Raw genomic sequence first — 18,451 nt, 5'->3', positions numbered from 1 at the left:
CAGAATGCCACTTTACAGCTAATTAGATTACAGAAATGAACCCACAATATGGCAACGCAGATGGTGTGCAAAGTGCAGATGTGCACCTGTAAGACTGAACAGATGAGTACCTCACAGTCTACATTGAAATATCACTACGAATGGATGCGATGGGTAATACGCTTCTGTTACAAGTGATGAGGAGGTTGCCGATGAATGTAGCCTTTTGGAGAGCACATGCTTTACTTACTGCAGTTTCGTAAATGGGGTTTTCAAAAGCTGACTCTCCTCTGATGTGATCATATTGTGGTGATGTGGACATAGACAGGCGTAGAGACTTCCCTTGCACCCTGAAACAAACAAAAAAAACATCAACAATTCATATGCCTTGCACTGGCTTGAACCAGAGAAGAGAGATTTCAACTAAACTATCATTGTCACAAACATTGTACAAATTTCATTGCATTATTACATAACAAAATGTCAAACCATGTGGTGGAGCTGCATGATTAATCGTTAAAAGATCATGATCTCGATTCAAACACCAACAGTACACGATCTTATTCCTAAATGACAATGATTCGCCTGTATCTATTAAAAATTTGAGAATTACGATCGTAGTGAAACATTCAGATCTGCATTGGCACTGTCGCTGAGCCAGAGAAAGCAGTTGTCATGTATGGAACAGCTTCACAAACAGTCTTTTCAACCACACAGTATTATTATTTCTATTACAATAATTAAAAGGGTCACAGAAGTACTGAGATAAAAGTTTATAATTTGGATAGAAACACTGATATCTACAGTAGCGCTCAAAATAGAGTAAATCACCTTTTGAAAGTAATGATTTAAGTAAAGATTGTATCAATTACATTGTTACACCAGTAGGTGGCAACAAGTGACTTGAAAAAATGTGTTTGTCATTGAATTATTCATTCAAGAGATTCGTTCAAAAATGTTGATTCATCCAGTAAAGAAACAAGTGAAGTATTTGTGCGTGAGTCATTTAATCATTCGTGATTTAATTTTTTGTTGTTGAATAATTCATATTAATTTAACATTTTAAATAGACTGCAGCAATTAACATTTTGTCAGAACCTGTAAATTAGGTTTTGTTAAGTTGTTTGTTCAGAATTGTGGGAGAATCGTGATCTCAGTTTGAAACAAAAAAAATGTGATTCTCAATTTATCCACAATCATGCAGCTTGAGTTTTTTTTAATGTTTTTGAAAGAAGTTTCTTATGCTCACCAAGGCTGCATTTATTTGGTCAAATATACAGTAAAAATGTTGAGATAAAATAAGTATTTAAAATAACTATAAATTAAAAAAAAAAAGCATTTATTATGTCGCCTTGTCTACGGCAGTTCATTGGAACGAATGTCTTTAAGGCGACATCTAGTGTATATATCTATGCACCAGTCTGCGTACACGTCAGATCAGATCACTTGGACATGGCTGTGTATAAGAGGTAAAAACGATATAAATACTGTTCGTTTTCTCACACAAACCGCACGTTTCGTGTCTTAGGCCATCAATGTGTACTTACGATGGGGAATTGTTTAATTTGGACGACGGGGAATTGTTTTAATTTGGACTCTGTGCATGCTCTTTGAGACAGTGACCATCGACCTGCATTATATGACTGACAGACAAGAACGGTTTGACCTAAAAATATCAACATTGAAACTACTGCGGAAAAAAAGACACCTACATCTTGGATGCCCTTGAGGTAAGCTAAAACATACCAAAAATTAATTTCAAAGTGAACTATCCCTTTAAGTGTAGAATAAGTGTACAAAAGTTTTTGGGACCACTTACCTTGAAAAGTAGAAATATATCGACAAGATGATAATTATGATTACAGCCACTGGTATGAAAATGGAAACAGCCACACTGGCTCCTTCCATACTGAAATCTGCACTGGCCACTAGTAGACAAAGTATAGCAAATACATCAAATAAGTCGAGATGGATACCTGTGATTACAAATACATGTGCATTTCTAAGATGCAAAAGTTCTTACCATCCAGCCTACGTTCATCGATGTACTCCTGTGTTACCGCTGGGAGAAAAGTGAGAGCTTTTAACAAAACGAGAAAATGTTGCATGTCATACCAATTATTCAAAACAAACACTCCCTTCCCTGAAGAGAAACAACATATCAATAAATAAACATCCACTGCAGACAGGATAGAGACCTTGAATGTTATAGTATGCAGATCACACACCATGAACATTGCAAAACACACGGACTACCTTTGCACAGCGGGGGTGGATGACTCCATTTGGAAGGGTGCCCGGGGACACATCGGAGAACAGGCTCACCCTGGAGCTCAAACCCACTCATGCAGGAGAAGCGCAGAGTTTCTCCAGCCTGATACGCACGCTTCTCGGAGCTCTGAATGGTATAGGCGGGAGTGCCGGGGTTCCTACACGGCTCATACGATTCAGCTATATAACACAAATACACGTACACACACATGTACAAATGTAGATAAGTTAGTTCTATACTACTACTTCTGTAAAAAAAAGAAAGGCTCTTCTTCAATGGTTTTGGAGTTTATACTGTAAACTGTAAAGACTTCACTGCAAGTTGATTAAATTGTAATTATTATACAGTTAACAACCACAATGTGTGTGCATCTTTAGGTGTACATATGGGATTATTTGCAAATGAAATCAAGTACTCACGAACGCATTTGGGCAGTTTCTCGCTCCATTTGGGGCCGGTGGAGTCACGATGGTAGCAGGAGAGGAGGCTGTTTCCTGACAGTGAGTAGCCTTTGTTACAGATGTACTGGACAGTCGAGCCCACGATGAGACGCGGGCCTGACATCACCCTGCGACTGTGCTCCACTGTGCCTGGGTCTGGGCATGACAGGACTGGTAAAGAAAAGATATTACAAATATTAAATATTGAATACAATAATATATTGATATTAAAACAATATTAAATTAATTTCAGTTGAACTACGTGCATTTGATGTAGTAAAGCCCTAAGTATCTTATGCTCACCAAGGCTGCATTTAATTACAGTAAAAAATACAGTAAAAACAATTATATTGTGAAATATTTTTACAATTTAAAATAACTGTTTTGTATTTTAATATATTTCAAAATGTAATTTATTTCTGTGATGGCAAAGCTGAATTTTCAGAATTCTTACAAAGTTCAGAGGAACAGCATTTATTAGATTTGTTTTCTTCTTTTCTGAAAATTCGTTACTGTCACTTTTGATTGATTTAATGCATCTTTGCTGAATAAAAATAATGACTTAAAAATTGTACTGACCCTAAACTTTTGAACAGTAGTCTACATGAACAATTACTATTTTAATGGCTTTGCAATGTAAGCTTCATAATAAAACATGTAAATACATTAACATGGCACTATAAACATGCAATGTTAAAGTTTACACAATATGTAACAGAGGGTCCCTTTCAGTATGTTAGTTAGCCATTCAAAGTTAGTCAACAAATTAGTTGATTTGTATTGTAGTTCTCACTTTCACCTGAGGGTGGCACCAATGACTTATATTAAAAAATTAGTTGGGCAAACAATGCTTTTGAATTATAAGAAATTATTAATTTTATTTAGTTATTCTTGCAGTTTCCACATCTTTTGCTGCTTTTTTTTTAACATTACATTTATGCATTTAGCAGACACTTTTATCCAAAGTTATATATGGTGCACTCAAAGTACATAGTATCAGTATGTTTTCTGATTTCTTTGTTCTTCACGTCTCAGTCATACATGTGGTTCCACATCCAATCAGAGTGCCAGGGGCCACCGCTCATCTCACCCAGACAGTGTGAGGCAAGAAGAGCATGTGACTTTGATCTCAGGGCAGTGTACGGACACACAGTGCTCTATAATAAAAAGATGACTTCGCTCCAGCCTGCCCAGCTGCAAACCCAATTCTCTCCCCTGCAGAAGAGGGGCAGGAAGAGGGGACGGGAGAGGCGAGTAAAATTAATGATGTTTGCGTGGCGGGTGAGAAGCTTTGAACCGGATAACGGTCCCCGCTGCTTTTGGCCTGCTGTTTTTGTGAGGGACAGCGGCCCCAGGGTCATACGTGTGTCTTGTCTGCGGATACTTCAAGTGACGAATGTCTGCGGACGTCCCGGCAGCCTGCAGTATTACACACTCACACACACAGTCCAAGCTACACAATAGCCATGCGACAAGATTTAATTTCAATCACTGGAGCGACCATGGTTACAACAGAGCTACCCTGCTCTGAAATTTGTTGAAACACTCGATGCGGTCTGGTCTCACAAGGGGGTGTAGAATGAAATAACAATTCAAATCACAGAAATCATCTTCACAAAGGTATCGTAAGGCGTGAGCACATAGAGGAAGATGCACCAATACTGCGAAGTGAAATGGCGCCTGCTTCATCCGTAAAGTCGCCCTTGAAAGAAAAGTGAGTGATTACCCACAAAGCCCTCCTTCACTCCTCACCAGTCCTTGAATGGGACCGAGTTGCAGAGGCGAACAGGCACTTGTGAAATTCCCCCCTCAAATGGAATTCAAAAGCTCATCTAGTTTTAGAGCACAGCATTGCTCTTGATCAATAGGCAGTGCGTGCTGGTTTGGAAATGGGGTGAAAATGGATTTTAGAGAGAGTGGTTATCATCATGAATGTGTGTGAATGTGTTTTCACCTCTCTCACAGCTGGGCAAGTCTCCACTCCAGGTCAGGTCCCATTGACACATGAGCATTTCGGTGCCCACCACCTCGAAACCCGGGTAACACTGATAGGTCACCACCGTGCCATGCACCAGGTCAGGGTGAGATGTGCTCTTCCAGCCATTAGAGATCTCTGGAAGCTCTGGACAGGTGTCATTACGGGGAACCTCTGAAAAAAAAAAAAAAAATTTGATGCATCAACTTTTAGTCAGATATTTCTCCTACAATCATATGAGATAATTGCTTAGATACTGTGACGATAGAGAGCTATAAAGTGAATGTTTGCATAACACAGATTACTTGTTTTGGGAGAATCTTATGAGAAATATTTGAGATCATTTGACAATTTCTGACTTTTGAAGAAATGTTTTAGTGGTTTTTTGTCCATACTATGGAAGGCAATGGTCACCAAAATGCTTTCATTGTTCAGAATATTGAACAAACACAAATTCTTGAATTCCACAGAAGAAAGAAAGTCATACAGGTTTAGAATGACAAGAGGGTGAATAAATGAATGATGACAGAATTTTCATTTTGGAGGATTTCATGTTTGGAAGATAAAAAAATTCTGAAGTGGTCTCATAAATGCTCTCAGATTTGCTAACATGCCAATGTTTGCAATGAAAAGTCAGAGATTATCATGTAATCTCAAATATTTCTCATCAAATTCTCCCAAACCAAATGCAACTGAGGAAATTTCTTAATGAATAATTTGTTACATTTATATAAAGCTTTTCTCTGGACTCAAAGAGTTTTACATATGGAAAGGGGGAATTCATCAACCGGACCTGGATGATGCGACGGCAGCCATATTGCACCAGAACGCCCATCACACACCAGCTTATTGGTGGAGAGGAGAGAGTGATGAAGCCAATCAGTATATATAGATATATGGGGATGATTAGGAGGCCATGATGTTGGACAGAGGCTAATGGGCAAATTTGGCCCAGGATGTCGGGGTTACTCTTTTTCCAAAGGACATCCTGGGATTTTTAATAACCACAGACAGTCAGGACCTCGGTTTAACGTCTCTGCCCAAAGGAAAGACTCTCTATTTAATCTGACTGCATTTAATATAAATCCATTTAATCTACTCTCCATTCTAATCTGACTGCGACATCTGTGAGATCTAATTTAATCTTTAAGGGATCGCTCTCCCAAAAATGAATACTCTGTCATCATTCAGTCACCATTATGTCATTCCAAACTTTTTTCTTTCATGGAACATAAAAGAAGAACTTTTTTTATTTATTTATACAATGAACATGAATGGAGACCAATGTTGTTTTTGGTACCGATTTACTTTCATTATATGGACAAAAACAGTTTTGAAATATCTTCATTTGAGTTTCACAGAATAAAGCAATTCAGGTTTGGAACAACATGAGGATGAAAAAAATGATAGGATTTTTATTTATGAGTGAACTATCCTTTTAAATAAAGGTCTCCATTTCTTTTCATTTAATCTCACACCTTTCTCTAAGCAACAACTGAGACATCAGTGAGTTCTCATTCGTGACTTCTTTCCTATGAAGTGAGACTCAATTAGTTTGATTAGCAGAGCAAGAGGGAGAGAGGGAGAAACAGAATGTTCAATAATGCTTGCAAACAATTTCTTTGTTTCTCACCATGTCCCTGAACAAACCACAGGTGTTGTGCCTAATGACTGATAAATGAAATGCTAGGAATCAGCTTGGCTGTGATTAAAATATGAATAGAGCAGCACAAGACAGCTGGCAGGCGTTTTGCTGATGTCCATTCTTAGAGTGGCAAAACTGTGGAGGGCATGGCACCCGGCAAATGCGGCTAATGAGTACAAACACGCACTGTAATTGTTAGCGCCTCTGCAAGGCCATATCCTCTGCTCCTGCAGGAGCTGCCGGAGGAATCTTCCCTATGTGCTGCATGAAGGAAATGGAAAAACAGTCCATTTCAGTCCACTCGAAGAATCATCTGCATTCCTCCAGCCTCAGAATAGAACTTATTATATGTTATCTGATGTCGCGCAGTAGTCGGCCACCGAGAGAAGCTGATAGAAAGACCTTCACTTTATCCCCAGGAAAGGTGAGGACTAAACCAGCTGTGGCTCTTGCTCTATAACCTCTCTCTCTCTCTCTTTCGTCTCCACACCACCTTTCCATCAAACTGAGATTGGCAATCCCTGCGGCATCTCAAATAAATCTCATAAGCAGATAACTAACGAGCTTCATCCGACTACATTTGAGATTAATGAGACTGACATACACTACCATTCAAAAGTCTGGGGTTTGTAAGAGTTTTTAATGTTTCTGAAAAAAGTCTCTTCTGCTTACCAAGGCTGAATTTATTTGATAAAAATACAGTAAAAACAGTAAAATTGTGAAATATTATTACAATATATAATAACCAATTTCATTTGAATATATTTTAAAATGTAATTTATTCCTGTGATGACAAAGCTGAATTTTTAGTAGCCATCACTCCAGTCTTCAGTGTCACATGATGCTTATCAATATTGACAGCAGTTTTTTTCAGAATTCTTTGGTGAATAGAATGTTCAAAAGAACAGCCTTTATTTGAAATAGAAAACTTTTGATACAACAAAAATATTTATACTGTAACTTATGATCAATTGAATGTGTCCTTGCTGAAATCTTACTGACACCAAACTTTTGAATATGTACCGTACATGTTTGAAGCTGAGAAAATGCCATAGAAAGGGTTAAACAAGCCATTACCAAAAAAGTGCACCACAAAGCCGTTGTTGTAGCCGTAGATGTTGGTAGCAGGGTCCGACTGGAACTGGATGGTCACATCAGCCATGGAGGTGTAGAGTTTGAAGCGAGGACGGGAACCGCCGTACTGGCCCAATATCTTTGCAGTCAGGTCATCGCCGTCGTAAAAAGTCAGCAGGTCGTTCTTTCCCATGTGGAGACTGTGAACAGATAACACACAACGGGTCAGTCACAGACTAATCCTCTATCTCAGATATTCAGGTCTCACCTCAAAGCAATACCAGGGGCCCTGATAGATTCCTGACCTCCTTCTCACCTCTCTTCCACTAGTCCTTATTGTCCAGCCTCAGCGCTTTTCTCTTGTCCTTGCTGCATATGAAATCTTTTCTGCTGTTTAATGTTTACCCACTGCTTTTGTTAAGCATTTTTTTGGCCACAGTTTCGATAGTCATGCAATCACAAACCACATTCATTTCACTCAGACTATAAAGAGCAAATGATCCAACAGAGGGGGAAACAACTCCTCCTATCTCATGTTTAGAAATAGCTGGAAAATCAGTTTCCTGATTTTCAGGAGCCAGAGAGAGAACATTTGGCAGCTTCCCTGTGGCAAATTCAAGAGAAGCTCAATCACGGACATGCTTTGAATTTTGTAGTGGAACTATTATAGATTTTACAATTAGAAATAAAAAGTCTAATTCAAAGACATAGGTTTTGTTTGAACATTTTTTATTCATAATTCTTATTACCATTTTAAATAGCAATTCATGAATTTACTAGGCCAGGGTTTAACTTATAAACACCCATGTGCTTGGCAGTATCACTTTTTAAAATTAAATTACGGTAAGAAGAGAAAAACAAATGAGTAAAAAACAAAAAACAAAAAGAGTAAACGAAAGGTAATTTTTTTTTGTTTACATTCCAAAAAAATAGATATAGTAATGCAAATCAAATTAATTATGTTAATTTTTACAACTGTAAACACAGGACAGAAACATATGGGCCCTATTTTAATGATCTGAAACACAAGTATCAAGCGCGAAACGCAAGTAACTTTGTGGGCGGGTCTTGGGCGCTGTTGCTATTATACCGGCGGGATAAATGAGTCTTGCGCCCGACGCAAATATAAAATGGGTTGGTCTGAAGTAGCTTCATTATTCATAGGTGTGGTTTGGGTGTAACGTGATATTAACCAATCAGAGCGACATCTCACATTCCCTTTAAGAGCAGGCGCGCTTGTTCCATGGCGGATTGCTATTATAACGGCGGATTTGCCAGGTGCACGCCAGGAGTGGTTCACAGCCGAGGAGATCGACGTTCTCGTCAGGGCCGTAAAACACCGAGAAATGACATTGGGGATGGAGAAACACACCCAAATTAGCTTCAGTTAAACAGGTGTATAATAATTTGGATAAATGTGTAAGCTAGATTTATGCCTATTTTTTCACATCTTCATGGACACAACAATGATTTCCCTCATGTGTTAGTATTTTCCCTTGTAATAATGTATGGTTTTCTAAAAATGAGAACTGCTGCGTCTGTGTGTAGATGAGATAAGCAAAGTGTATGCGCATTGTGCACACGCTACATTGATTATGGCCAAGCATGTGCCCTTAAAATAGCATATGAATAACATGCGCAACGCGCCACTGACTTTAGACTAGGTTTTTCCTGCTCAGTGGCGGAATTGTTTTCTAAACCTGCAAAATACGTTTGCGCCGGAACACGCCTCCTCTTTGCGCTGAACCGCCCCCGGGAGCGCAAAGGCATTTGCTAATTTACCTGTGGAGGGAAAATTCCGCTGTGCGCGGGTGCAAAATAGGAATGATACATGTGTCGGTGTCAATTGCGCTGGGTGCAAGATAGGGCCCATAATATTTATATGACATTAAATATGTACACATATTTACCAAATACAAATACGCATACTGTTACACACCTACTAATTATTATCAATGTTGAAAACAGTTTAACACATCCTTGTATATTTCTTTAAAAATAAAATCTTACTGAACCCAAACTTTTGAATTGTAGTGTATATTATATTCAGTAGAACAGTTGATGAACAGTTTTGGATTATATCAAATATAAAACTAGAAAATGAAATTTTTTTTAAACCAGAGGGGAATCCAAGCCTGTTGCTGAATGCCTGAGAATACATGACCTTCAGAATACTTTGTTATGCCTGAAAACCTTACACAAAGGTGACAAAAATCCCAGTCTACAAAAAAAAAATGTCAATGAAAAACATTACCTTGACATCTGATTCACTGCTGCACAAATAATCGGCCTATACTAAAAAAAAACATATTGAGGTATATTACAGCATACAGTATTTATGTCTATTTCTGTGAACGTGAGTGATCTGTAACTGTGGGCGACGTCCACCAGAACTAGACAGTCTGGCCAGTCAGTGGTGGAGGGGGTGTGATTCAGTTGGGCAGGGAGGTGGCATACACACTCTATCTTGTCACTAATTAATCACAAGTGGGCAGTAATGGAAGTCATTACTGAAAAGAGGGGAATAATTAATCATCTCCGTTCTGCTGCTGCACGAGGCAGAATGGTAACATTCGAGCAAAATGAAGACAGGATGTTTAAATTATGGCTTACACACGTACACACACTCATGCACTTACTGTTATATACAGATGTATATTATTCAACTGTCAACAGCCCTCTAATACTGTATGCGGGAAAATCTCTGTATCTATTTCCACTGAGAGACACATTTAAGCCAGAAGAGTCCCTGACCCGCTCTGAGGACCGTAGAGAGTGAAACTGTGTCAGCCCTTATTGGATTTGTTGTGATGAAGTTAAACAAGCCTTTGCGTAGCCGCACACCGTATCTGCCGAGAAAATCAATCATGCTTTCCATTTGCTGGCAGTAATTTCATTTTGTTTAATCACAAAAACAGGCTCAGCTTGACTTGGCCGACAACACAGCCGCCATCAGAATGCATTAAATTCTCATATGGGGCTCGCAGACACATCGTCGTCTGCTCAGCACAATGAAAAGGAAGTGACAAATACTGCCTTTAAAAAAAAGAAAGAAATGTCAATAAAGACATTCTCTGCATCTCAGAGATGGTTGAAATACATTTCTGCTGGTGAAAGCCATGAAGATGCATTTAATTCTGTTTTTTTTTTGAGAGAGAGAGATTAATGGAAGTATTTTGTAGAGGGATTTTGCGTCTGGTGTTTCTTTGATACTAATACATATACATGTATTATACATAAACTAATACATAAAGATCCATCATATGTCAAGCAAAACCGAGCCTTTCTGTAATTTACGGGCCACAACTGTTTGTATGCGTCAGAGTGAACAAATTCTTCAGCGGCATCCAGAAGCCTGTCTTTCCTCCTCTGCCCCATGTCTGTTTAGTGAAGAATCATATACCTGAATGATTGCCCTGCTGGAAAAACACCATTTCCAATCAAATCCCCTGTGCAGAGGGTTGGGCACGATGGGCCTGTGCTCGACATACCAATAACAGCTTTGCTCCCAGGGCACAGCAAGCCCCTGCATGTCTTTGAAACCTACAGTTATTTAAAGTAAAAATGCAGGATGAGCTAAATAAAAAAGTTAAACAGGTGTGCAACAGAGTTGCTAATTCAAATGGTTTTTAAAAATGTAAAAACAATAATCAAAATAATACTATATATACACTCACCGGCCAAATAGGTACAACTGCACATTAACAAATATCTAATCAGCCAATCAAATGGCAGCAAAATGTAGGCATGTAGATGGTCAAGATGATCTGCTGAAGTTCAAACTGAGCAAGAATGGGGAGGAAAGCTTTGAACGTGGTGTGGTGGTGCCATACGGGCTGGTCAGAGTATTTCCGAAACTACTGATCTACTGGGACTTTCACGCACAACCATCTCTAGGGTTTACAGAGAATGGTCGGAAAAAGATTCAGTGAGAGGCAGTTCTGTGGGAGAAAATTCCTAGTTGATGCCAGAGGTCAGAGGAGAATGGCCAGACTGGTTTGAGCTGATAGAAAGGCAACAGTATCTCAAATAAGCACTCATTACAACCGAGGTCTGCAGAAGAGCATCTCTGAACACATAACACGTCAAACCTTGAAGCAGATGAGCTACAGCAGCAGAAGACACACCAGTGCCACTCCTGTCAGCTAAGAACGGGAAACTGAGGCTACAATTCACACAGGCTCAGAAAAATTGGATGACAGAAAATTGGAAAAACGTTGCCTGGTCTGATGAGTCTCGATTTCTGCTGCAACATTCAGATGGTAGGGTCAGAATTTGGCATAAACAACATTCCATCTTGAATTGTATCAATGCTTCAGGCTGGTGGTGGTTGTGTAATGGTGTGAGGGATTTTTTCTTGGCACACTTTGGGCCTCTTAGTACCAATTGAGCATTGTTTAAATGCCACAGCCTACCTGAGTATTGTTGTTGACCATGTTTATCCCTTTATGACCACAGTGTACCATCTTGTGATGTCTACTTCCAGCAGGATAACGTGTCATGTCACAAAGCTCAAATCATCTCACACTGGTTTCTTGAGGATGACAATGAGTTCACTATACTCAAATGGTCTCCACAGTCACCAGATCTCAATGGAGCACCTTTGGGATATGGTGAAATGGGAGAGTTTGTGGAAACCTACACTTTTGATAAATTTAATGCATCTTTGTTGAATACGACTATTAGTTTCTTTAGCCTATATATACATATACACACACACATATATATACATATATATACAGTATACACACACACACACGAATGCTCGCACGCAGGTACGCACGCACACACACACGCACGCACACACACACACACACACACACACACACACACACACACACACACACACACACACACACACACACACGCACACACACCTGGATATATTACAGTGTGTGCGTCATTGTACATGGAGTAAAACCCACTATGGAGCCACAAGCGATCCTGGGTTGGACTTTAGTCCACAGGGATTTGTTTAAAATGGACTCAGGACTGAGGTAGCAAATTAACACAGGACTTTCCAGAGATGAAGGTGGATAAGTCTGAGTTACTTCTGCATGATTAGCCATACAATGTTGACTTTTGGAAAGCCAGTCAAATATAAGAGACTAAAACTTCATTTGGATTGTCAACATTTCCAGAGAGACTTAGAGGATGATGCTTTCTCAAATAAAGGAGAGAAATTAGTTCCTCTGTTTTTGCAGAGTTCTTCTTTAATTAGAAAGTTAAATATTGGTCTGGGTTCTGGCTCGGTGCCTGGGGGATGAGACAGCCTTGATTTATTACCAGCCTGCTAAAGGCTGTGACTCTCTGAGGTGCACACAACCACCATACAGAGCTCTGCAGACAAGCCAACTATAAACCCAATGCCAAAAAATGCAGGGGAAAAAGAGAGAAACAATAATAATAATAAAAAAAATCAACAGCTCACGGTCAATTAGGACTATACCCCATAAAAAAAAGTGATTCAAACACTGATGCAACACATGAAAAAAGACATTTAATTTTTTTTAATCTAAAGTGACTTGCATTGCATCCAAGGTACACATCCATTTGATCAGCTCTAGCTTTCCCTGGGAATCAAACTCATGACCTTGGCATTGCTGGTGCCGTGCTCACACGGAGAAAAACAGAAAGGAAGTACTTTAAGCTTGAATTTCTCCAATGGTAGGTATTCCCAGAATTTACCCATGGGCCATAATTTACAGCATTTTTTTCACATTATTTTTTTCTAATAATTACTGGGAAAATTAAATGCAACTATTAGCACAATTTATATACGATTGATACATTTACATATCAGTATGTTTGAGAACAACAACAGTGCTACATGGTGATCAGCAGCTCTTTGTGGCGGTCTTTATAAGCGAGTCATTGAATCATTCATTCAACTGATTTGTTCAAAAATGTTGATTTATTCAGAAAATAAAAAAGTGACTGTCTATATCAGTGAGTCACTGAATCATTAACTCAACATTTTGGTTCAAATACAATGATACATTCAAGATCGAAACATTTTTGCTCTGTTTTGCAGCTGTGTTTGGAACTTTTCTTATTGGTCTAGCAAAAACTGACAAAGTAACTGACAATATTGTATCTTTCATATTAGGGCTACCATCAATAGAGAAGAGGCTTATTCGTCAAAAATTCCACAGGAAATGACAAAGTCACGCAGTCCGTAAGGGACAGATTGTTAACAGTGGGTCCTTTTGGTAATTACAGTATGTCGGGCAGGAAATCTGTCGCCTATAATTCATTAACCTCAAATATGGCTTATCCTTTAAAACATGTAAGTAGTAGCAACTTTACATGGCTGCTCGCTCTAACGTTAACCTAAATAATTAAATGTGCGCTACTATTAGGCACACATCCAAGTGTTTGTGTGTGGAAGCTAGAGTATAGCACGCTTACTGCATGACATGGAGGCGCGATCACTTGCATTTTTTTCCTAATAACAGTGGAAACAACTTAAAATACTCTGTCATTTATGGTCATACATATAAGAGTACTACATCGAAATCATTCGAAAGGGTCTACTTTTATTTGTGTAAACTCACAATAATAACAAAACGTTGTGCTTTTGTAAAATAAAGAATAACAAACAGGATGCACTTTCTGCCGTCTTCGTCGCCGTGAACTCAAAAATTTACCGAAACTCAGCGTATAGGCTACTTGCCTCACAGACAAGTTGAAAAGTCTACTTTTAAATGAACCAATTTGAATAAAAAACAAATACTCTCAGATCATGTAATCTGTATGAAAGGTGCATTCTCTTTAAAGGCGCAATATACTGTTGAGATGAAGAGTCAGCATCCTCAACTTCATCTTTGCAGCCGACACTAACTCAGAAAACACTAGTTTATTAATAAACAATTAAAAAGTCTCCTTGTTATTTTATTCCGACGCATTTATAATCATATTTGCCGGTGCTTTGTGGCAAGCTTTATGCATGCGTTTGAGCGTTGAATAGGCTATATTCCTCCATGCACCCAGTGTATATTTGATCAGCCCAATTAAATTAATATAAACGTGCGATTAATCGACTAATTTCTTAAATGAATGACTATTAATCTTTAGTTGGGGGCAGCCCTATTTTATATATATACAAAGTACATATAGGCATGAAGGCATGAACATCCTACTTGGCTAAATCATGTCGATCTTGCACAGCTGTGCACTACAACTCCAGTAGAGGGCTGTAGCACTCATGAGAATCCCGGAATTTGACTGACTCTGATATATTCAGCATTCCATGCTGTGCGGCTAGGTCTTTGAAAGACTGTGTGCAGGTGTTCCAGCTGTCACCTGTGCACCTCTCTCCCCCCTTCCTCCGATTCACGGCCCGGCACATACAGCATGAGAAACCCTCCCTGCTAAATTAATTCATCAGCTTTCATTACGCCCCACGTTCTCAGGTAATTGGGAATGCGCGGTACATTGATGAATGATTACAGAGGAGTGGGTGCATATTCATTATTGGGCTAAAATGTTCTTATGGCCCCATAATGAGCCTCCAGCAGTGGCCCGGGCCCTGCTATTACAGTACCCATGATTCAAGTTCAACCAAAAGGCTCTGCAGGACACCTATGTAGCAATAAGGACATGTGTGGGGCCAATGCTCGCTTGTTAGAAGTTGCAAGCAAGAATATAAGTACAGAACTGGGTGAAATAGGGAAACTGGAAAAGTAGATTTGTTATTAGTCTCTCAGTCTCTCTGGGCTGAACAGCTGTGGCTGACTCCCTCCTTACTCATTTTCCCTCGCTATATGTCTCACTTGATGTGCCTGGCTGATAATATCCCATATGTCCTTTGATAAATCTGGTCATTTGAAAATTATAAGGATGGGTGATGCATAGGCGTCGCAAAGGACCATAATGACTCCAGACACACCTAGACCAATCCAACAATGTTTCTCTGCTGCTCAATCAATGGTCCTGTTTACACCTGCTATTAAGCTTGTTGAGAGAATTATGAAACCACAAGATAAAGTGCAAAATTAAGGGGGAAAAAAAGCATGAACATTTTTATTTAAATTACATTTGGCCATTATTAGGGACGTTGTTTTATTTTCTGAAGCTTGGCTGTTCACATTATATGTTCATCCTAATTATGAGCCCCTCATATATTTCAAAGCACTCTCATTTAGGCCTAAATTATGGCTTTCAAATATAATTATACACATTTTATCCACAGAAACTGACAAAACAATTGACAAAAAAGCCATATATATATATATATATATATATATATTACACCAAAGCTGCAATTATTTGATCAAAAATACAGTACTGTTCTCTATTTTAAAATCTATTTATTCTAAATTTCTTATTATTATCAATGTTGAAAACAGTTGTGATGTTTATATTTTTTTGTAACATTTTATAAGTCTTTACTGTCACTCCTGATCGATTTAATGCATCCTTCTAAAAAAAATCGTACTGACCCCAAACTTTTGAACGGTAGCATATGGTTAATTACAGTTAGGCATAGGAGCAGTATAATCACGCACATCCCAGTTAAGTACGGGTGCTGGATCTCATATAGAATGCACATTTACAAAGTAAAGATCCGCACACCGAAGAGCTCCCATTCACAAAATGTATTTCAAGTGTGACGTTTCGGGCCTTTACTGAGGCCTGAGGAAGGGCCGTAAAGGCCCGAAACGTCACACTTGAAATACATTTTGTGAATGGGAGCTCTTCGGTGTGCGGATCTTTACTTTATAATTACAGTTAGGCCAAATTAATTTCAGAAAACTATACAATATATTAACTGATTCTCAAATCAAGTTGTCTTGTATGATGAACTTCAGACGCAAATGCTTCACATGATCCATGTCATGTTGGTCCATGTTGATATTAGAAGTACTGAAGAAATTCTCTGCATGTAAATGAATCATCCTTTTGGACGCCATTTATACCTGTATTTAGAGTCATCTTATCTTGTTTCAAACCAAAACATATTTTATAATTGGGGCAAATATCTACACACCAGTATAACTGTCTGAAGACATCTGGACCACATGTTGAAGCACGTGGCCTCATCCTCACCAGCAGGAAAAACAAAAAATTGCCATTGCCACAAATTAATTATGTTGATTGTATCTCCAACAAAACATCCAGAATGTCATTTATTACACAGTCCCACAATGTAGCACTGCAGTCGGGACACTTGCAATAAAAGAGTGAGAGAGAGAGAGAGAGAGAGAGAGAAACATGACAAATGCGAAAGGAACCATATGCAAATGAGTGAATCTTAATTAAGGCAGCCAATTATTGAATGCATGAATAATCTATCTGGGTCTGACACAGCAGGGCCTCATGTTCCGCACCTCACCTGACGGCACAATCACACTCAACACTTGTTTCCCTGCTCACATAATTGATTTCACATTCATAAACCATCCAATAAAATAATTGTTGTTCTGTTGAGTTTCTTATTAAAGGGTAACTAAACCCTAAAACAACTTTTTTTAGTTAATGATCTGTAAGACTGGAGCTTTATAAGTGCTGTTCATTGATTCGAGTAAATGTTTTGACATTTGGGTATAAAGTGTTTTAATTCTACAATATGGTAAAAACGTCTGAGTGCTGCCCTCCTTGAGTACATTGTGTTTAATTTGTCATTTAATTATATCTAATATATGTTGTTAGTGCGGAAAATTTTCACATGAATAAATACATAGATCCGACTATTCTACGTATGTACTATAATGGGCCAGTGACAGAACTTTTGCCAAGCGCAAATCGCAAAACCGATTAAGTTTATCAGTGGTTGTATATCAAGCAGGGACACGTTTGTGTGCATTTTGTTTTGTGATTTCACGAATTGAGAATCTCTCCGAAACGAGTGCTAGATTGAGTGCTAGATTGCCTCTTATTTAACAAACGAACGAAATGAATGCTCTGCTAGAGTTAACTGGAGATGTTACATTTATTTGTATTGGTACATCTGTGCTGCGAGATGTCTCAAAAGTGGTGGGGACACAATCGACCCTGGCAAAAAGTGGTGGGGACATGTCCCACCCGCAAATTACGCCTATATGTCAATCAATCCGACCGCCACTTCCCCTTCCCCTTCCCCGCCATTAAACGCATTTTCTGGCTTTCTGTGTTTTCACTGTTATACAGTAGGAGGCCCTATTATGCTAACTTCTGAAAGAGTAGAGAATCTCCTAATCAAAACAGACAAAAAGGAGCAGAAACAAGTGATAAAAGCATTACTTATGCATGTTGTAGTCTATGAAAAAAAAGTGATTTTCTCAGCTTTTTGTTCAAAATGTTGCTTTTTTTGGTGAAACTTATCCACATTCAAGTGTTGATAAAAAAAAGAATGCATGAAGCTAGAATAAAACAGCTTTTTTTTTTTTTAAAGCAGAGGCTTTGTTCTTTCTTTTGATATATTGCATGTTCAGATATTCATACAACAAAATATTCTGGGGGCCACAAAATGTTTATGAAAATGATCAAAAACGCTGGTGGAGGCTAGCAACTTTCTAAAAAAATAACTAAATTCTTTGTGGGGTAAGAATTAATATTCATCAAAGAATTGTGGGGAAATATTGTAACGCAGTTCCCACAAAAATATTAAGCAACAATCCTTTTCAACATTGATAATGATAAGAAATGTTTCTTAAGCAGCAAATTAGCATATATGAATGATTTCTGAAGGATCATGTGACTGGAGACTGGAGTAATGGCATTTAATTGAATGACAATATTTTTACTTACGATATTAAGTACAGCCATCATAGGTCAATTTTTTAGCTTGTTGTAAAGCGTTCTTGAAATGCATTCTGCAAAATGCAAACTGTACATGTGATGCCACCTTTGAATTTAGTTCAAATGAGATGTCTTAAGATGCAAAATAATAAGTTACCTTTTGGCACAGCTTTCGCATCGATGATGCCTTAAAATGCCGCCTCTATAGGTAGCTCACTAGGTTTTGAAACAGAACAAACTGAGTATTTTTCCCTGTGCGAGGAGGGCCCCTGTCCCTGTTGATCTAGCTTGCTCCAATGCAGTTTGAGTCTTTTTCCCCAAAAGGAACTGCAGAGAAAATAACT

At 38.6% G+C, this 18,451-nt stretch overlaps 1 protein-coding gene across 3 annotated transcripts in view; it reads right to left on the bottom strand.

The window, feature by feature from the left end:
* Positions 1-18,451, bottom strand: part of LOC309506616 (seizure protein 6 homolog) — a 67,079-nt gene that overhangs the window by 3,200 nt on the left and 45,428 nt on the right. For 2 of the 3 annotated variants that reach the window (XR_014208870.1, XM_082180507.1), the window contains exons 7-13: positions 7,389-7,585; positions 4,646-4,840; positions 2,671-2,862; positions 2,236-2,430; positions 2,003-2,059; positions 1,799-1,907; positions 230-329 (exon numbers count right to left, since the gene is read on the bottom strand). Coding sequence is in view for 2 of the 3 variants with exons in the window: in XM_082180507.1 (XP_082036633.1) it covers positions 230-329; positions 1,799-1,907; positions 2,003-2,059; positions 2,236-2,430; positions 2,671-2,862; positions 4,646-4,840; positions 7,389-7,585 (1,045 nt within the window). In the remaining variant the exon portion in view is untranslated. The remainder of the gene's footprint in view (positions 1-229; positions 330-1,798; positions 1,908-2,002; positions 2,060-2,235; positions 2,431-2,670; positions 2,863-4,645; positions 4,841-7,388; positions 7,586-18,451) is intronic. The other variant, XM_082180508.1, reaches the window with a different exon arrangement.

This window comes from Leuciscus leuciscus (genome assembly GCF_965113295.1).
Source record: "Leuciscus leuciscus genome assembly, chromosome: 9".
NCBI lineage: Eukaryota > Metazoa > Chordata > Actinopteri > Cypriniformes > Leuciscidae > Leuciscus > Leuciscus leuciscus.
This window is presented reverse-complemented; position numbering and strand designations above follow the sequence as displayed.